We start from the raw sequence: 20,351 nt of genomic DNA on the forward strand, positions 1-20,351 counted from the left end.
CCCTGTTGGCACAGAGATGCTGCGGGGGCAGCTGACGAGCGCCTCTGGAAGGGACAGGCAGCATACGAGACTGGGACGAGGGAAGGAGGCTGCTTGGGGCCTGAGGCACGCGCCACGATTCCCCAGCCCCTGCGGTCCAGGGACGTGTCCCTACCTCCTGGCTCAGAGCGCACCCCAGTCCCCCGCCACGCTCTGCCCGTCCCCCGTGATGTCCGGGTCCCACCCGCGCCCTGCGCGTCCCCTGTCCCGTGCAAGGAGGCAGCAAGGGTTACATTCAATTTCTAGTTTACTCAGTTCGAAAGCGCCTGCCCTCTGGGCACAATGGCTCCAGCCTTATCCTCGGCCCCTGGGGGTGGAGGCTGGGCTAGTGAGACCGCGAAGGCGGGCCGGCGGGGCAGCAGGGCCGATGCAAAGGAGCTCGCGGAACAAGTGCCGGACCCGCGGGAGGAGGCACGGAGAGAGGGCCACGGGGGCGTTTGTGGGGCGTGCGGGGTGGGTGTGGTCGTTCACAAAGATCCGTCAGGACTCCAGGTCTCACCCCTCCATGGCCTCGAGTCATCCCCTCTGGGGTCACCGCTGACCCCCCTGCCCCGTGGATCCTCTGAGCCCTAAGCTCCTGACGGTGGGGCTGAGGTCAGTCTCCGGCCTCCTAGCGCCATGTGTTCGCCAGGCTGGCGAACTAGCTGTCCTGCATCTGCTGCCCGGCCTCGCTGGCATCTGTGGCCCTACCCCATTACATCCTGGATCATCATACTTCGCACATGTATGCCTCTAGTGGGCGGCAGGGATACTCTGTCACTGTCCCTAGCGTTGGCACGTGAACTAACTCCAGGCCCTGCTGGTTCACTCTCTTGCTTTCCCTGCCCTCTGGCTGAGTGTAGCCTGCGGTAGCCTTAAGATCTCTGCCCATACCAGTTGTTCCCCCTCTCACCCGGCAGGCCAGGCCAGGGTGGACATAATGCGGGAATTGAGGGGACAGTGGGATACAGGGTTGCCCACACGAGGGCCAGACTTGGTCTCAGTCCTGGCGGTCAGGGCCGGGACCAACAGACAGCACCATGTGCCCCGCAGGGCCTCGCTAAGCCGCAGGTGTCCCGTGAGAAAAGGCCCAGCAACAGGTCACCTTCCAGACCGAGGGGGTCATGACCTGCCCATGCCAGATCCCGGTTAGGTGCGACAACCCCCCCCCCCTTCCCTGCTCTGAACTATGGGAGCCGGGCCTGTGGCTGAGTTAAGTGACAACCCTAGGCTTTGGTCAATGCCAGCCTCCTGAGGAGCGAGTCCGCAGGTAACCGGGTTCTGGACACGGGGTCTGCACGGTAGTGCCCTCCTCCTCCACTTGAAGGCAGGGCCCGGGTCCTCAGGCCACCCCGCCTCCCGCGGGGAGCACCAACCGGCTGAGGACCCGGCTCGGAGGCCCTGGGGCATGTTGGGTCGAGGTGACCAGTGAGAAGGGAGTGTCGCGTCTGGTGAGAGGGCTTCGGATAGAAGAGGTGGGGCCTGTGTTAGCGGGACGGGGAGCACGGGAGTGGGCATGGAGCCTGGGGAGCCTGGGAGGACAGGCTCAGGGAGGGGCTTGGATGGGTGGCCCCGGTCTGGGGATTCCCTAAAGGGACCTCGGGGAAGTCAAAGCGGGGCTTGGGCGTCGGAGCCACGGCAGGGCCCTAGCGGGCCGGCGTGCCCCGAGGCTCACATCAGGTCGTCCAGCACGTTGGCGCTGGCCACCCAGTCAAGCGCGCGCGGCTCCGAGGCGGCCATGATCATGCACATGAACGGCCGGCCGGTGCGCCGGTCGGTGGGGTAGATGGTGGTGGGCGTGAAGCGCCGGTTGGCCTCCACGAACTCACAGAGCTGTTCGTAGACGCGGGGGAACTCGTGGCGCAGGAAGACGCCGCGCAGGCGCAGCTCTCGCTGGATGTGAATGAAGGCTACCTCGCGAGCTCGGCGGCCAGCCTCGCCGTCCTGGTCCAGGCCCGCTGTGCCGGGGGGAGGCGTCAGGATCAGCGTCTCCATGTCCGGCTCGCGGCCCCGCGGAGGCGGCGGGCGCGCGGGGCTCCCGGCCGCCAGCGCCACCTTGGCGAACTTGCGCACCGTGGGGCCGGCACTGCGCGGCGCGGGCGCAGGCCGGGCGGGGGCGCCGGGGGGCGCGGCGCCCGGCCCCACGGCCACAGACACGCTGAGCAGGAAGCACTCGGCGGGCTCATAGAGGCGCCCAGCGGCCGCCAGCTCGCGCGCGTAGCTGCCCAAGGGCGCCGCGTGCGTGGCCAACTCGCGTAGGGACAGGTAGGTGGGAGACAGCAGTAGCCCCTCGAGGCCGAAGCGCAAGAAGTTGTCGGCCGAGCCCGGGCTCGGGAAGCCCAGGAAGAGCACGCCGCGGCCGCGGGACAGGAAGCCGACGCGCGCAATGCGGGAGAAGGCGCGGTGCACGGGCCCGCTATCGCGGCAGAACTGCAGCACGTGGCGACACACGCTGCCCACGCGGCCGTACACGCAGCGCGCCTTGTGCGCGTCCCAGTCCTCGCGGCGGCACAGGCGCGAGCAGTAGTACGTGTAGCAGCTGTGGCAGGACTTGAAGTAGAGGCAGGCGTTGAACATGGTCTCCGTGCGCCGGCAGCGCGCGTTCGAGCAGGTCATGAGGTCGTCCTCGTCCGCGCTGGGCTCTGGCGACGCGTCTGCCGCCTCCCCCGACCCAGCCTGGTCCTCGCCGCTCCCGGCGGAGGCGGGAGGTGAGCGCGGCGGCGCCAACGCGGGGGCCGCGGGGCCCACGTGCCGCAGGTCCAGCACGCGCCGGAGCTGGCCGCCCGGACTTTCGGCCGCGCGCTCGGCGGCCGGCCCCGTCGCGGGCCTGGAGTCGATGACCAGGTCTGTGATCAGCTCGTCCAGCTGCTCCAGGCTGCGCTGGCGGCCGGGGGCAGGGCCGTCGGCGGCCGGGGGCGGGGGCGGCCACTTTCGGGCCCCGGGCACCTCCCAGGCCCGGGCTGACGGACGCTCTGCGTTGCGCAGGTCGTTGTCGGTGATGGTGATCTCCGGGGTGACGTACCAGGCGCGGCCCAGGCCCTCCCCAGCACGGCCTTTTTCGGACAGCGACGTCTCAGACAGCGACAGCGCCGCATAGCGCCGGGGCGAGGTGGACAAGTTGACGACGACCGGCGGGCGCCGGCCTTCGGGGGATGCGGCGTGCGGCTCTCGCCCCAGCAGGTTCTCATAGCTGCGGCCTCGGCCCAACGGGTCGTCCCGGCGAGGGGCAGGCGCTAAAATGTTGTCCCAGGAGCGCGAGTAGTGGCGGCTGTCGGTGACAAGTCGGGGTGGGCTGGTGCCCGTGCCGCCATGCCAAGAAGCGAGCAGGGGCCCGGCGTCCGGGGGCGGGGCCACCTGTAGGGTGCGGTAAGGCCGCGGCCCCCAGTCGCCCCAGGCTGGGCTGCCTCTCGGGTAAGGGTAGGTCCGAGTCAGGGCGTCCCGGTCCCGGTACCGCCCCCACTCCTCCGTGTGGAAGGGGCGGGCGGCGGGGTGGGCCCGGGGCTCCTCCGCGGCGGCGGCGGCGACGTAGCGCGGTCCATAGGTGGGGGGCGCCTCGCTGTAGTAGGAGCGGGAGGGTGGCTCCTGGACCGGGAAGGAGCGAAGGTCCCCAGGGTAGTACCCGACCGCGTGCCGCGGGCTGGGGCCCGGCGGCTCCTCGGACGGGTAGGGTCTGGGGCAGTAGCCGTCGAAGGGCGGGCCTGGGCTGACCGTAAAGCCGCTGGGGTAGCCCTCCGGCTCCTCGGTGTAGAAGAACTGCGTGGGGCCGGGCGGGGTGGCGAAGGCCAGGCTGCGGCGCTCGGCGTAGTCCCGGGGTCCGGGTAGGGGCCCATCGTAGTACAGTGCTCTGGGGTCGGCGCAGTACGAGTCGCTGGGCGTGGGCGTGCGGGACAGCGTCACATGCCGAGGGGGACCGGGCACAGGCAGGCCATGCACCTGCGGGGCGCTGCGGGCCCAGAGCGCAGCGTCCGCGGGCCCAGAGGACCTCGGGACCCGAGCAGCGTGCTGCAGCACCGCGTCGTCCGGCTTGATGTCCAGACGGCAGCGGACGTGCGGGGCGGGCCCTGGGGGCAGCTCTGGTGGTGGGCAGCGGCCGCCGGCGGCGCAGAGGGGTGCAATGCGGCCAGGGCCTCCCCGCTGTGGCTGCAGCTTGATGGGGTGCAGCTCGTTGGCGAGCGCGCGCAGCGCGGGGTAGGCAGGTTCCCGGCGCGGCGACACCTCCGTACGTGGCGGTGGTGCCCGTTGGGCGTCCCTGCTCCGCCGCGGCAGCACCGGGGGGGAGGCGGGCGCGGCCGCGGCCAGGCCCGGGGGCGCGCGAGGCGCGCTCTTGGAGCGGGCGCGGCGCCGCGTCTCTCCGTCCCGGGGCCGGGGCCGAGGTGCGGCGGGCTCAGGGCGTGGCGGCTCCGGGCGCCCGCGCGCTCCGTGGCCCTCCATGGCCGGCTCGTCCAGCGCCTCCAGGAAATCGAAGCTGCGGCAGTGGCGCTTGTTGAAAGGCGCGGGCGCTGCGGGCCTGGCCATGGGGCGTTCACATGTCGGCCGTCGCGTTGCGGGGTCCGGGGCCGCCACCTTGATGTCTTGGTACACGGTTGACACCAGCAGGTCTGGCGGGTCCGTGCGGGTCATCTTAAAGGAGGTCCCCAGGCTGGCGGCTCCAGCTCACTCGGCCTGGCAGGGCTTCCACCCTGCGGAGAAGCGGCAGCTCAGGGACCCCGCCTCAGCCACCCGCCACCCTCGTGTTGAACCGGCTTACCTGGGATGCAGTGGGGGCAGCAGCCCCGCCAGTGGGCCGTGGCCTCGAGCGCCGGCTCCATGCCGCCTTGAGTGGCACCTGCGGGAGCAACCCAGCAGTCTAGTCACCCAACCCCCCATCCCAACCGCACCTAAAAGAATTTAAAGCTCCTCCCCATTCCAGACCCCAGCTCCGAGACGTCACTGCCCGGCTCCCTGCTCCTGCTCCCTGAGGCAGCTCCTCCCGGGACCCCGACCCGTCAGCGGGGAGCGGAGCGTTGCCCCAGAGCGCAGTGGGTATGGGAAGCCGCTCCCAGCGTCCCCGCCGACAGTGCGCCCCCACGGACAGTGCGCAGCCCTGCCTGGGTGAGCCGGGGACTTGGTGACACGCAGGCGCCCCTCACCTTGGGCGCATTAAACAGACCCTCCCCTGGGACTGTTGGGGGCTGTGAGGCGGCTGCACCCGGCGACGGCGACGCGCCCCCGGGAGGGACTGAGGAGTCCAGACTGCAGCCCGGGAGGCTGTCCCCACCCGCCGTCTGCAAGCACTCAGGCCCCTCAGGCTCCATGTCTTCCGAAGGAAGCTCCCTGGACGCCACTAGCATGGTTAGGGCTGGCATGACACCCCTGCCTCCCGCAGACACCCCCCAACGCGCGTGCACCCGCAGCCTGGCAGCGCGACACCGGCCCGGCTGCAAGACCACGTGGGCTCGGTGTGAGCCACGCTGATAACCGCCGCTCTCCTGGAGCACAGGGGAGCACAGCTTCCGGGGCTCCGAACCCGAGGGGGATGGGGGGCAGGGGGAAGCCAGGAGAGCCCCTCCCCCACGGCTCCTCGGAGAAGGCCCACCCCCAGTGGCGCCAGGCGGCACCATGGAAACCGCGCATCCGCGGCCCCCACGCTGCGGGCTGGGTCGGTCGGTGGTTCCTGTCATCAGGCCACTGTCCGACGCGACTGCGACCCCTCTGGGGTCCCTGAGGCCCAGGAGAGGGCGGGGGCGCCACACTGCGCCTGCGCCTCGGGCTAGGCGGTTTGTCCGAGCGGTCACCTGGCTCCCATCCGGGAGGAGACGCGATGCCCGAAACCGGCTAGGGCCGGGATCAGAACGCAGGAGGCCGCCCCCTTCGTGGCAGGACCTTTGGTGGCCGTGGCGATGCGGGGCGGGGCTCACTAGGTCAGCCCTCAGGGGCCGCAGGGTACAGGGATTCTGGTCCACAGGGCCTCAGGTCACAGCCCGCCCCCAACTTTGTCCGTGCCGGCAAGACCATCCCTCCTTTCCGTCCCCCTCCCCTCTAAGCCGGACCAGAATCCGGGTCGGTGACGGGGAGGCTCCGCCCCAGGTGCTTGTCCGCTGCGGCAGTCAGCAAGTGGACACGGTGACAGCCCCTCCCTAAGGATGGCCCAGTCCCCTCCCGGGTTTTAGGCTTTCGCGAGCCCTCGCGCTCGGCGGCTGTCACCACGGCCCAGGCCCAGCTCCAGCGGGAACCCGCCCGGTGTCGCCGGGGGCGGGGACTCCCCCATCCTTGCAGACAGCCAGGGACGAACCTGGCCCATGACGGCGGGTCGCATGCCCCCTGGCCCCCTACCTGGCGCCGCTCCGTCGCCAGAACCTCAGTGGGCTGCGCAGCCCCCAACCTGGCACCACCGCGTCCCCGGCGCCGGCCGAAGCTTGGAGGCAGCAGCGCCGCTTGCTGGCCGGCCGCTCAGTGCTGCCCCCGGTGGCTGCGGTGGGGGCTGCACTTAAAGGGGCAGAGCTCATATAGAACCCCTTGAAACTAGGACTGCTCCTGGGGCTACTGAGCTCCACCGGGTGCCCGAGCACACGCTCAGCTCCAGGAACCCACCAGAGGGGGCAGGTGGCTGGCTGAGGTTGAGTGGCAACTCCAGAATTGTCCTTCCGGCTCAGCCCCGAAATGAGCAGATGGACAGTCCCTGACTGCCAGTCCCTTCCCAGGTCCTATTTGCCTGGGACAGGGGTGCCAAGAGCTCAGCAGACCAGCCGGGGGGCCAGATGGCTAGGCAGCCTTGGCTCAATGGAGGGTTGCCACTACCTGGGCCTTCTTGTCAACCTCATGGTGGCATTCTGTGGCAGGCCTGCCAGCCCCTCCCAACAAGCCCCTGTCCCCCTGGATGGCCTGCCTTCAAAGGGTTCTTCTGCCGGGTCCTGGCTGGCTGACTCTGCCTCTCCTGGCTCTCAGCTTGTGGGCCCAGGGAGGTGAGCGTGTGACAGGGCAGGAGGGTCTGGCAGTGCCCACATGGCCTGGCATAGCTCTGGTTCAGTGTGGAGGCCCCTCGGAAGCTGTTCCCTTGGCAACCGTGGAGGTGGTGGGAGGGGCAGGCATCTGCCCAGGTAGGCACAGGTAAGTGGCCAGGGTGGGGGTGAGGTCCACCCCTGCCCAGGAAGTGTACCAGGCCTGAGGCCACACTACCCAGCAGGATAGTGGGAGCGGAGGTGGGGGCTTGGCTGCTGCTCAATGGTGAGAACTGTCCTGGTCAAAAGCGCAACCCCCCCCCCCCAGTGCTGCCTATCGCATAACGGGCAGCAAAGTGCCCCCCTGGGGTAGTGGACGAGTACACGTACACACACACACACATACCCCCCTCCCCCCCAAGCTCCCTCCTGGCGTTGTGAGTGTCCCTGGCTGGCTGTAAATCAGGACAGAGAGAGAAGACACAACTCCACCTGAAACAGGAGCACTTTATGGCCGAGGGCAGCATCTGGGGCTGATGACAGAGCCGCAGCCCCGCTGGCCTGGCCACCTGCCCGGCACACCAGGAAGATTTGGGTCACCTGCAGCTCAGCCTGGCAGGCACTGGGGGAGACTTGCCACAGGACTCCATGTGGTAGAAGAGGTGCCATCACATGCCGGGGGTGGGGATTGTGAGCGGGGCTGGGGGCAGGCACCCCTGTAAACACACCCACAGGTCCCTCTCAGTCACATCCCTGAGAAACGCTGAGGGCCCCAGGGCCGTCCCGCTGCCTCGCCCCCACCTCCACCTCCTGCTTGGGGGCCTCTGAGTGTCCTACCCCCTGCTGGGTGGCTACTGCAGCCACCTAGAGTTCCTCATAGTCCCCGCCCCCAGGGTGCTGGCTGCCGGGGGCCCCACCCCCCAGGAAGGCTTCCAGCTCATCCGTGGCCTCCTTCCTGCTGCGAGGTGGCTTTTTCTTCTTCTTCTTCTCGGCCCTGCCCTCGTCCTTGTCCTTGTCCTTGCCCTTCTTGTGTCTGCTCCTCCTCTTGTCTGCTTTCTCCTCCTCCTGGGTGGGGTAGGGGCATGGGGAGAGTCAGCAGGGCCTGCACACAACCCCCCCCCCCCCCCAAAGCCCTGGGCGGCAGGCAGTCTACCTCCTTGGTCCTCTTCTTCTTCTTCTTCTTCTCTCGGGAGGGGGCCTTGCTGCCCTGGTCTGCAGAGAACACGGGCCTGTATCCCTGCGGGACACTAGGGGGACCCACCTCCACATCCCCACTTCAGGGCCACTGTCCCCTCTGATCTTCTCTAGGACAGGGGCCAGGGCACACACATGTGCAGTGGCTGACCACCCCTATCAGGGGAACTCAGAGACCCAAGGTGACACGTTGGGGCACTGTGGACTGTGCATCCACCCCCATGGGCACCAGGTGACCCCATGAACATGGCCGAGAGGCAGTCAGGGAGGGCCCTGGTGGCCTGGGGCAGTAGGCTGCGCCAGGGGAAGGCGCACAGCTCACAGGGGTGCTGACCCACCTTCATCGCTGCTGTCCCTGGAGGCCGGCTCCCCGAGGCCCAGGCCGAAGAGGTCGGCGTCGTTCTTAGGTCTGAAGGGGGGTGCAGAGGGCCGAGGGGGCTGGGCTGGGGGAGCGTCGTCATCTGTCAGGTCAGAGAGGTCCTCTCGGACTGGGAACTGGTCCTGGGAGGGGGGTAGCGGGAGGCCGGAGTCACAGGTCAAAGCTCCCACCTCTGGGCTTTGTGTGCCCTCCGGGTCTAGGGGCCTGCCCACACGTGCCTCAGCCTCCACATGTCTTTTTGCCCACACGTGCTGTCAGGCAGCCCCTCACCACTTTCCGGGGTGCGTCAGACTCATCGCTCTCAAAGTCTGGGTCATCCATAAGGAAGGACAGCATCTGGGTGGCCACAGGTCCCTCAGGGTCACTCTCCGACGACACTGCCCGCTCAGCCTTGATGCCCTCAGGCTCCTGGGGGGCAGCTGTGGTCCTGGATGCCGGCCCTTGGAGGACAGCTCTCCCCTCACCCTGTGTCTCTGGCCTCTGAGGCTCCTGGGCTGGTGAGGGGCCCACTTGGGCCTGGGGCTTTGGGGGCTTCTGGGAGGGCCTGTGGAGACAAGGTGGGGGAGGGCCTTGAGACAGGGTCCTCCCCAATGGCACAGGCCTGCTCAGCACTCCCAGGGTCTCCACCTGGAGCCACTTCCTGGCCCCGGCCCCACACACCATTTCATCTCTGGCTGCAAGCATGCCTGAGGGACCAGTCCTGCGGCCTCCTCTTCACTGGACAGGGTGACATTCTGGATGGGAAGGGGGTTGGCGCACGGCAGGGCCCTGTCTTCCAGGTCCACGTCATCTTGAAAACTGGTCACCAGAGGGTTGCCACCCAGGGCCTCCCCATCACTGCACAGGGCAGGGATGAGGTCAGAGGTGGCCAGAGGGGGACTCCAGCCCTGTCCCTGGACTTGCTGCCACCCTGTAGCCAGGGTGAAAGGGCTACATTAGGGCTCTATGCCAGGGTGGGGTGAGGCAGAGCTGCCTGGGGTCTGGAGCCAGGGGCCCTGAGTGGTGATGGAGAGCCTGTGGGGGGAGGTCCTGGACAGCTGTGTTGGGAGCAGGTGAGATGCTTGGGAACCATAGGCTAGGCTGCCCCAGGAGGGCGTGGCCCACCGAGGGGTGGGATGGAAAGAGTGGAGACCCCCCCACAGTTAAGTCTTCCCAGGAGACACTGGGCACAGCCAGTTTCCGTCACCCAACCCCTGGGCCACAGCACCAGGTGGTGGAGGTGGCTCGGGCGCAGGCCACACCTGTAGTCTCTGCAGGATCCCACAGCCCCCACCTGTCACTGTCCTGCAGGGGGGGCTTGGTCCTCTTCTCCTCCAGTGGTGGGACAGCATCCTCCAGGAAGCTGCGGTCCAGGCTGTCTTCAGGAACAAAGTCCTCCACCTTGGGCGCCGTGGCCAGGGCCTCTGTGGCCAGGGCCGGCTCTGCAGACAGACATAGGGCTCCCTCGTGCCTTCCCTGATTGGGCAATTGGGGGGGGGGGGTAGGGATGAGAGGGAGGGTGGCGGCATAACCTACCTGGGGTAGGGGGTGCTGGCTCGGCAGCAGGTGAGGTCCCAAACAGGCGTGAGATAATGCTGCGGCGGGGCTGGGCTGGGGCTGGGGCCGGGGCAGGGGAAGTGGAGGCTGGGGCCTGTTGAGACATGGCCTCAGCCCCCAAGGACAGGGGTGGCGGGGGTGGGCTGGCGGCAGGGGCGGGTGGTGGTGGTGGGGTGGGCTGGGGCGTGCTGGGGCTGGAGCTGCTGGGGGAGGCAGCACCCATAGGGACAACAGGCGACTGGGATCCGGAGGCTGGGCTTTGTCCATTGGCCATGTGGCCTCGGCCTCGGGCCTCCATCATCTCTAGGAAGCTGAGGACAGAGGGCACGAGTGAGCACGCCATGCAGGGCCCAGCCCTGCCACAGCCTGAGGGCACCCTCACTTGGACAGAGCCAGGCAGCCTCCTAGGATCGCTGCCTGGGTGGAGAGAGCTGTGTGCTACTGCTCAGCAGGCAGTGCCCACAAGACCAGGTCACCATGGGGCAGCTGCTGACAGCATAGGCTGATGCTTGGCCACCTTGGGGTGCCTGGCACCTCCAGTGTCAACCCCCCCACCCCCACCCCAAGGCACCAGAACATGAAGTGACAGGAAAGTCACCTTCCAAGGTCCATTCTGCTCTGAGGTCTCCTGATCACAGTGGGCTCCCCCTGGCATACTGAGGCCCCGCTGACATGGGGCATACTCAGGAGGAACCTGGAAGGGGGCAGCTGTGCCAGGCCTAGGGGGCCCAGAAGCACAGGCTAGATGCCTGCAGCACTGACCCACACTCCACCCTCTGGCTCACACCACATGGCAGTCCTGGGTAGCTGGCCAGCCAGGGACAGTGATGTGGGGGCAGGGTTGCGAGCATTCCCCAGGGGGTGCTGCTCTGGTCTCCTGCATTAACAATGCAGGCTGCTGGGAAGAAGAGAGGGCCATACCCCTCCTGAGAGGCCTTGCTGGGCAGAGTCCCAAACCTCACTCGGCTTCCCAAGCATGGCTCACGGTCAGCTCACGGGCCTGACGGGTGCCCGTGCAGACCATGTGCAGAGGCAGCACGTACATCTCATAGTTCTGGTCCTCGGTCTCCTGCTGCACCTGCAGCTCCTCTAGTGTGGCGTCGATGTCCAGCTGGTTGGTCTCCAGCTGCCGCAGCAGGGTCTCCCTCTGAGGGAGGGAGTCGCAGGGTCTGAGCAGCCAGGCCTACGCAGGCTTGTTATTCCCCATCACCCAGGCAGTCAGGGCTTCAGTGAGGTGACCACTGCTGAAGAAGCTCTCATGCCTCCTGAGGATCTCAAGACCCCAGAAATGCATGCTGCCCCCACCCCCCCTGTAAGTAGAGCACCTTCATGCCAGCTGCCTTGAGTCAGAACTCAACCATGCGCTGCCCCTGCTGTGACTGGTCACTGTCTCCTCCTGGAGACAGCTGGGCCCCGGAATATGTGGCATGATCGGGGCTGGTATGTGTACAGGGTGTGTATATAGCTTCCTGGAGACAGCTGTCACCTGCCCAGCCTCAGGCCTAGCATGCCCAAGGGCTGGCCTGGCCTCTACCTGCTGGTCTGGGCCCGTGTATGGCTGCTCAGTCTCCCGATGGACTCTCACAAGCCCCATGGCTGCAGGGACATGCCCTCTATCGGCCCCGCCCCATCCTAGTGGTCCAGGCAGCCCACACATAATTGAACTCAACACTCATCACCTAGCAAATGTTCCCAGCACGCACTTAGAGCAGTAAGGAGATGGGTCTGGAAAGGGTTAAAGAATACCGCTCAGGTAAGTTAGGGGAGGAGGGGCTGTGATCCCACAGTGAGGGGTGAGGGGCTCTCAGAGCTGTGACACTGGCCCCTGGGAATGGCCACAAGGCTGTCTGCGCAGACTGCTCTGCTGGCACTGATGGGTGTGGGCAGTGCCCTGTCTCAGCTCTGGGGCGGGTGGGCGGGTGGGCAGGAGTCCTTCAGAGGGGCGGCACCCCAGTGAGAGCCTCCCACCTGAGGTCTCCTGACAAAGGGCCCGGGGCCCCACCCACCTGCAGTTGCAGGAAGGGGATGTTGAAGAACTTGTGCAGATACTTCAGGCCGAAGCTGTTCTTCATGGAAGACTCCGCGTAGCGGAAGTAGGAGGAGCCTGGGGGCCTGGATGAGAGTGGCGTCAGCACGAGAGGTGGTGAGCCCAGTGCCCCCCACCCGCGGGAGCAGGTCGTGGGCGGGCTGCCTCACTCACCTGTCCAGGTGCTCGATGAGGTCACGCACGTCATCGGGCAGGATGACTCGGTGCTCGCCCATGTCGCGGTAGTTCCCCAGCACACACACAGGCACGTGGGTGGGCACCTTGGGCAGCTCGCGCAGAATGTAGTTGAAGGTCCTACGGGCAGGCACAGGCCATGTGAGATCTTGCCCACAGCCAGCTCCCTGGCACCTGCCCCTTGGCAGGGGGCTGCCCAGGGCACCGGCCTGAGTCAGTGCTGGTCAGTGGGGGAGCATGGTGGGAGGTCGGGGGTCCCTTGCCCCAGGAGGCCTCTTGCAGTGTAGGCCTGCTGACCCATCCCCAGCAGGTCTGGCCTGGCTGAGCCCTTGCCCCAGGAAGCTGCCCAGGTCCCACAGGCACCGCTTGGATGCCCACAAGGCCAGGCCGGTGTGTTCTGCCGCCGCCGCCAGCCTCTCAGGCAGCTCCTGCCTAGCACCTGGGCCCTGGCCCTCTGCTTGCTGCATGCCTCGCCTTCCCTGGGTGTCAAGCTGCTCTTAAGCATCTTGACTACTGTGACCTGAGACGACAAGTGGTCGGTGACTTCTGATGCATGGACCTCAGTTGGTCGGTCCCAGGGCTTCCTTCTCTGTGCCTGGGGGCGGGGTGCCCACGCATGACCACAGCTGGCTGTGGCGAGGCCCTGGGAAGCTGGAACAGGCTGTTCTTGACCCTGTGCTGACTCTGTGGTCCTTTGGTGGGTGTCCTCCTAGTGAACGGAGTGCCCAGCACCCCACACCCTCCCTGGCTGTGCCCCTGTGGGAATCTGTGCCAGCCGTACCACTGCTTGGTGATGTCAAACATCATGACCACGCCATTGCAGTTTTTGTACACGTCCAGGAACTCGGCATCCAGGGCCAGCTCAGATTCCGCCTAGGGAGGGAGGGAGCAGGCAGGGAAGACTGACTGACAAGCTCCACCAGATGCACTACCTGAAAACCAGTCGGGGGTTGGTATTGGAGAAACAGGAGGAGCCTAGAGTATAGAGCAGACAGTGCTGTCAGCTACGCCCAGGCACCCTTGGCCCAGCCCAGCCTATCCTCGGGGTCCCGGCCTCCCTGGCTGCTGTCTCTGGGCCTGCAAACCTGGGGTCCACGTACCTCCTGAGGATCGTTCTCCATTTTCAGGCCTTCACCCCGCTTTTTGCATTTCCCTTATGAGAAGACAAACCAATGTGGGAGAAGCGCTGGCCCCCAGGAATGCCCAGCCTTCACTGCTCCAGCAGGGGGACCCCCCCCCCTCCCTGGGCAGCAGGTCCTCTGGACACTTAGATCAGGGAGCCAGGCGAGCACCACACTCTGCCCTCTCCTCTGCCCCCACCCCTCAGGACCTCGAAGCAGTCTGGCTGCACCCTTGACCCCAGGGGGCCCAGGAGAAACCGGGGTCCAAACGGGCAGGGTCCTCAGCTCTGGACATGTGGTGGCCCCCATTGTGCACATGCACCACATGCACCCCATGCACAACACCCCCTAACCCCCCATCGTCCCAGGACAGACTCTTCAGGAGTCAGGAACCTGAGTGCCTGCAAGTCTGATCCACAAGGTCGCAGCCAGCTGGGGCAAAGGGCGACCCCCCCCCCCCCCCCCGCCCAATCTCAGGTGTCTGCCCCCTGGAGGAAGCAGCCTGAGGCCCTGAAGTGGGGCAGCAAGCCGCGCAGCCCCCACATATCAGGTGTTGTGGGTGGGGCTCACTCCCACGCATGCGCGCACATACACCCCTGCCGAGGGTGGGCGGGACCTGGCTGTCCAGCGCCGCCTAAATTGCAAGTCTCTGCGGGGCAGCCGCAGTGGGCGGCGCTCCTCCGTAGGGCCTGGCATTGCTCTCCACCCAGGTCTCGCCCCCCGCCCCCAGGGGTGGGAGTGAGGGCACCACTGCGTGGGTCACAGCACTGCACACCACGCACACACACAGCAGCGTGGCGCAGGGCCACGTGTGGCGCTCACCCCTCGAGTCACTGAGGAGGAGCTTGTGGCCTGGGAGCACGGGGACAGAGCAGGAGGTCAGGAGGCCCCGGCCTGCCCGGCCACCACAGCCTCACAGCCCTGTCCGCCAGCCCCTCCGGCAGCCCAGGACGGGGGTTGGCTCTGAGCTGCGGGGATAACCGACCAGCCCAGCTCTGGGCGATGCTGGGGAATGGAGACAGACCCCAGCCCCGGTCCTCGAGGACGGTGCCCCGCGAGGGCACTCACCTTTGTCCACCACGTCCCAGACCTCCACCTTCACAATGTCGTCCGTGGCTGCAACGGAAAGCTCTCTTGAGGGCAGCGCAGGGCTCGGCCCCGCCCCTCTGTGCCCGCAGGGAGTGTGTGACACCCCCCCCCCCCCCCGCCAAGGCAGCCCCGTGCTCACTCTTGTAGTTCCAGTGGATGCTGGTGACCTGGATCTCCTGCGTGGGGATGTACTGCTCCAGGAAGGGCTTCCCCTGCAGCCGGTGCCACAGCGCCGTCTTGCCCGTGTTCCTGTCCCCCCGGATGACGATCTTCACTGCACAGAGCAGAGAGGACGGCCTTGCGATTCAACCCTGGGCAGCCGCGGAGGCCAGTGCCCAGCAATGTCACCGGGCCACCGCCCCTCGGCTCCGCCCCTCCCGGCCTCGTCCCGCCCCCAGGCGAGGCAAAGGTTTCCCCCCCCCCACACACACACACAATGCCAGCATCCCTTCTCAGAGAAAAGGAGAAGCCTCCGCCCCCAGTGTCTGCGTCCCGTCCCCATAACCACCAGGTGAGTGCTGCTCCCGTTCCTGCAGACAGCCGGCTGGACACCTGTGCAGCTGCACCGAGCGGCCCTGCTGTCTTCCTTGGCTCCTGGCTCCTTTTCCCACACCCTCCCTCCTTTCTTCCTCGGAGCTGAAGGTCCCTGGTCCATGTTGCCACACACTGCCCACAGCCTCGATGCTGCCCCCAGTGTGTGGCCTGAGCCCTACGAGTGCCCCATCGGCCCAGCGTTCAGCCTGAGCTGCTGACTGATGGTTTGCTTTGTGGCCGTTACACCATCTGTCGTCAATTTGAGACTGAAGAGTGAAGGGGTGGAGTCCAGCCTGTCAATCAGGTGGCAGCTTGATGACCTCATTTGGTGACACTAAGGAGAGAGATAGCTCCCTGGAGGTGGGACACACACTGGCTCCCTGTAAGACATTCCTGTTGAGAAGACCTATGGAGCGGGGACGCGAGAGCCCTGGAGCTGGAGGAGCCACGTGGAGACCCCTGCCAGCGCTGAGAAGCGCCCACCCCACTGGATCCACACGGCTTCCCCCCCCCCCCCCCCCCCCCCGCTGGCCTGTGGTCTTCCTGCACTCGGCGTCATTGCACGTGCTCTGTGCGTCTGAAGAGGAACTTACAGACTGGACATATAGGCTACTATCGGATTTATGGACTTAACCTGGACTGGGATGTCTTCTTGATGGATAGTTGCTCATTGATATAAAATTCTCTCTTATACACACTAGTCCTGGATTTGTTTTAGTCCACCTGGACTGACCCAGCTGCTGACGCACAAAGGAGCCTGTGTCACTCACGCATGTAGGGACCGTTCTCATGCGTCCGCCCCCCCTCCTCCCCCGTGGACAGGCCTCTTTCCGAACTCTCTCTGCTCCTGAGGACCTGTCTGTCATACTTGACCTTCCTTGCTCCGTGAGCATCTTCCTCATCCAAAGCCCTGTTCCCGTGGGCACAGTGATCAGGGTTCTGCAAGCTCCTGCCCCTCCCAGAGACCACCACCCCTTTGGTTAACTGCTTGGGTGCTTGCTGACTGACGGGCTTCCACACAGAGTTCTGGGTGGCTACTTTTCCAGCTGCCAGCTGGACCCTGCCTGGCATGTCCACCCAGGGCATCAAGTACGGCGCTGGCTGTGGATGAATGCCCCAGCATGCATGCAATCACCCCTTGTTCCTGGAGCCCTGGCACTTCCCGGACATAGAAATCCTCATTTTGCCTTGCCGAGTTTTCTTATGTAGCCCCACAGCCCTCATGGCCACCAGTGTGAGTCTCCTGGAAGTCTCCCGTTCCGGGGCCAGCCTGGTGTCCCCCATGGCCCCTGGCTCTGTGCACCCCCACCAGGAGGGAGGGCCCGTCTCCACCCTCCGATGCTCACAGCTCTTTCGTGACTTTTCCGGCCCTTTGGACCAGCAGCTGCCGCCGAGTCAAGCCCGGGAGGGTTTCTGAGATGGTCAGTCCATCCAGGCAGGCAGGCAGCCTCGTCTTTCTCCTGAGCAGTGAGGTACACATGTAGTAAGCAGGTTCCCCCAGACAGGCCTTGGTATTGCCCTCACCCCCAGGGATAAGGGTGGGGGGGGGCAGTTTTCCTTCAGAATCCATGCCTGCCACTGTGCAGCCCCGAATACCACCTTGATGGGTTCGCCCAATGGGCTCTTGTGACCTCAAAAGGCATGCCCTACGTTCTAGAGGTTCCCCCCACACCTCCTGTGGCCCCAAGGCCACGCACCAACACTCGGCCCCCGGATGTCCCATCGTGACCTCTCACCGCCCACCAGTTCACCTGTCTTCTGTGTTGACTTTTGCTGCTGTGTTCACAATTTCTTAGAATTTAAAGATCCTCCTCTCAGGGTTAGTTCATGGGGTACACACCCCACTCTGTGCTTGTTCCCCATCTCATCGGCCTTTCTGCAGGGCTCTTACTCGGGCTCATTCCCTCTTGCCCCTGGGCATCTGGAGCCCACTCTGTTCTGGGGTGCCCTGTGTGGGGGCTCCCGCTTTTGGGGTGTTCCCAGGCAGGAGGCTGCATTCTGTGGGGCACACCTGTGCTTCCTTCAGGCTGGCTCTGTCAGTGACAACCACACAGGTGACTTGGGGAGACTCGGGGATGAGGGACACTGAAGGCGAGCATCCTTGTCCACCAGTCAAGGTCCCAGGCCAGGTGCCTTCTCGTCCCCGCTCCAAACTTGGGTCCAGCGCGTGAACACCCTCAGAGAAAGGCGCTCTGGGGCAGCTACCCTGCAGCGCCCATGTCAGCCCCATGCCCTGGAGGTGCAAGGGCCGTGAGGTGGGCAGCAGTCCCCAACTCCCATCCTGAGAAGTCATTCTTTTCCTTGTGTGGCCCCACTCAGGCTTTGGGGCCCAGGAAGGGGAGCGCATTCAGCGTAGCGCAGAGTGCATTAACCACAGACCCGGGCAGGCACTGCTTCCCTGGCATGTGAGGCTCCTGGAAAACCAGGCTCCCTGGCTGCTGCTCAGCCAGACCCCGGGCTCTGCAGGCACCTTGAGGACATGCCCCTGACCAGACGGGACAAGTAGGTCCTCCCTCAACCAGCCTTGCACTCTTGGGGGGTGTGGGGAGGTATCCTTACATGGTAATTCCTGGGGGAATGTGTCCTGGAGTCATCCTCCTTGGCCCCACTATAGGGATGAGCTCCCGGATACAATGAGCATGGGACTAACTGGCCCTGTGCACGGTGCTCACCTGGCAGGGGTTCCACCTGCCGTGAGGGGGCCTGGACACTGTCTGCTGTGGCCTATCAGGCTGTCTGGTCGGATGGGGGGTGTGGTGTGGTGTGTGTGGCAGCGGTGCCTGCCGAATCAGCCATCCACACAGGTGAACACCAGATTAATTGCTGGATACCTAAGTGGGGCTTTTCCAGCGTCGGGCTCTGCCCCACCTTCGGGGTTATGTGGTCTTCCTTTCTCTGGCCTGCTGTGAGCGTCTTCGCTCCTGTGAGGCAGGTGTGACTGATGCACATGCGGGAGGTGGTGGCACGTGGACTCTCTAGGGGGCAGTGGGGCCTGCCTGTGTCTGTGCCCTCCCTGCTACTCCACCCTCACCGTCTGTCCTCACGGCAGTCAGTGGGTTTAGGTCACGTGGCTTCTCTGGTCCAAGCCCTCCACGGTCCCGATGTCCGCCCCCTCGGCTCTCCTCCCCCACTGTGACTTTGCCTCTGAAATGCCACTCCAACCTTCCAGGCGTTTCCCAAAGGTGTCCCACAAGTCACAAACCCAGCTGTGCTCCCTGGCCCTGCTCTCTGCCACGTCTCAGGGAGGTCTGCCCAGCCTCTCTCCAGGCCCCACCCCTGGCACACACACCCTTTATCATCTTGATTGCACCCCGCCCCTCTCCCCCTCCACATGCACCAGGGTGGAGCCTGGCCAGTGGCTCACTAACCAGCTCACCAGTGTGTCTCTCTCTAAATCTATATCTCGTGTGTGTGTGTGTGTGTGTCCCACGTGAGGACGTGCAGGTCACCAGGCCACAGTAGTGCAGGTGCCTGTGGGAGCTGAAGCTGCCTCCAACCCTAATAGGGAAGGGAAGGACACTGCTGGGGGCTGTCTGTCCGCAGGACCCCTCCGGGAGTGGCTCCCTCAGGCCAGTCTGTGCTGGCCAAACTTCTCCACCTGCCCCAACAGAGCAGAGGCACAGCCCCGCTAAGGGGCCTCCTGCCACACCTAGTGGGCCTGCTCCAGAGCCAGCCTTCAACCTGCTCCCCACGGAGAGGCTAACGTGGCCCCTCTGGTAAGATGTCTGGGGAAATCAATGCCAGGAGCGAGTGTCCTTGTCTTGGGACGAATGCAGGCAATTTAGCTTCACACTGCACCTTATTCAACTCAGGGAAACTTTCATCTGTGATGTCATTTGGGTGCAAATCCCACTTTCCTTCCATTTCACCACCATTTGTCTCAGGAAAACGTGACCTGTCCCACACCTGCCCCCGCCCCTCCAAGCTGCTCACTGCCCTTTCAGTCCCAGCCTGCCCAAGGCACGCCGTGCTTTCTGTGCCCAGAGAGGTCCAATCTTGGAACCCCACAGGGCAGTTCTGCCCAGGGCTGAGGGACTAGACGTTGTGCACGTCTGGCTGCTGTGGACACGCCTGCTAATCACCGGCAGGCTCCACCTGGTAGCTGGGAACTGCCAACCTTTGGGTGCGCAGCCAAGGGCCACCCAAGGAGCCCAGCGCTCAAAAGTAATGATGCTGATGAAGTTGGGGATCAGACGTGGACTCCAGAGAGGTGTCTAGCTGAGCGCGTGAGTGCGCTCGCGGCCCTGAGGTGCGCAGAGGCGGGGTCCCAGCCTCCAGAATGGCCCTGGGCCGCCCGGACAGACACCCAGACAGCACCGGTCACAGCAGGGCGAGCGCCCGGGCCGGGTGTTTACATAATTTATGGCAGCGGTGGCTGGCGGCGCCCCAGTGTCCCGACCTGGTGCGTCCTCGGAGATGTCTCCCTTGAGAACAAGCCAGCCCGCTGGCATCTGGGCGGCGGGCGTTTTCCCAATACGCCCTCACCGGCGCTTCAGTGGCGGGCACCGCCATGTGGCGCAGCCTGCCGCCCGCGCCACGTCCGTCCGTCCGTCCGTCCGTCCACGCGGCGAACCACAGCCGGGCCAGCTGTCCGCTCCGTTACGTAATAGCTGCTGGCCGCGTCCGTGCACGCCGTTTACCGAGCGGCTCCCGCCCGGCCCAGCAGCTGCGGACACTCACTGTTGTACTGCACGCCCTTGGCGAAGCGCCTCTGCAGCGCCTGGTTCATGGACTGCAGCCCGGCGGGGATGTTCTTGTCCCGGCCCGGGGGCGGCTCCGACCCCACCAGCTTCTTGAGGGCCGAAAACATCTTCGCGCTCCGACGCCCGCCCGCGCGCGGCCCGCGAGCTCAGAGGCGGCGGCGCGGCGCGGCGCGCACCATGTCCCGGCGGCCCGGGCTCCGCTTCCCGGGCCTCAGCCGCGGCGGCTCCGCTCCGGCCCCCGCGGCCTCCGGCGCGGCCGCTCCGGGCCCGTCAGCGCCGCCATCTCGGGGCCGGCGCGGCGGGAACGCGCGACGCCGCGGCTACGGGGGCCGGCGAGGGCCGCGCGGGCGACGCGCATGCGCGGCGCGGGCCCCACGTGGGGCCGGCCCAGAGGTCGCGCGCGCGGGCAGCCGGTCGCGCGCGCGGGCAGCCGGCCCCGCTGCACCTGCGCCGGACGTTCCCCCGCGGCCTCCGGTCGCCCTGCACCTCCGCCCCGTGTTCGCGGCTCGGCCCGGACACCCCCTACCTCGCCTCGGTCCCCGACGCCGCTCAGACACCCAGCTCCCCCCTGGACTTCCCCGCTTGACCGCCCTCTACAAGTGCAGCACCCAAGGACGGGCCCCCGTCCGTCCTGGAAAA

The 20,351-nt window shown here is 66.0% G+C and overlaps 2 protein-coding genes across 3 annotated transcripts; both read right to left on the minus strand.

Moving 5' to 3' along the window:
- Window positions 1-287: 287 nt before the first annotated feature.
- AJM1 (apical junction component 1 homolog) lies at window positions 288-6,410 on the minus strand. Its single transcript, XM_075559784.1, has 3 exons — window positions 6,331-6,410; window positions 4,766-4,843; window positions 288-4,697 (listed from the first exon to the last, which is right to left on the minus strand). The coding sequence occupies exon 3, from the start codon at window positions 4,636-4,638 to the stop codon at window positions 1,690-1,692; it is 2,949 nt and encodes a 982-aa protein (XP_075415899.1). The 5' UTR covers window positions 4,639-4,697; window positions 4,766-4,843; window positions 6,331-6,410; the 3' UTR covers window positions 288-1,689.
- Window positions 6,411-7,422: 1,012 nt separating this feature from the next.
- RABL6 (RAB, member RAS oncogene family like 6) lies at window positions 7,423-20,003 on the minus strand. Of its 2 annotated transcripts, XM_075559785.1 has the most exons (15): window positions 19,690-20,003; window positions 14,615-14,749; window positions 14,455-14,502; window positions 13,366-13,418; window positions 13,047-13,138; window positions 12,245-12,385; window positions 12,051-12,156; window positions 11,088-11,191; window positions 10,024-10,355; window positions 9,782-9,929; window positions 9,169-9,345; window positions 8,779-9,052; window positions 8,468-8,630; window positions 8,089-8,147; window positions 7,423-8,000 (listed from the first exon to the last, which is right to left on the minus strand). In XM_075559785.1, exons 1-15 carry the CDS (start codon window positions 19,817-19,819, stop codon window positions 7,800-7,802), a joined length of 2,163 nt encoding a protein of 720 aa, XP_075415900.1. In that variant the 5' UTR covers window positions 19,820-20,003; the 3' UTR covers window positions 7,423-7,799. The 2 variants fall into 2 exon arrangements, with proteins under 2 accessions (XP_075415900.1, XP_075415901.1); XM_075559786.1 differs by lacking the exon at window positions 9,169-9,345.
- Between the last annotated feature and the right edge of the window lie 348 nt (window positions 20,004-20,351).

Source organism: Tenrec ecaudatus, chromosome 10 (assembly GCF_050624435.1).
Source record: "Tenrec ecaudatus isolate mTenEca1 chromosome 10, mTenEca1.hap1, whole genome shotgun sequence".
NCBI classification, from domain to species: domain Eukaryota; kingdom Metazoa; phylum Chordata; class Mammalia; order Afrosoricida; family Tenrecidae; genus Tenrec; species Tenrec ecaudatus.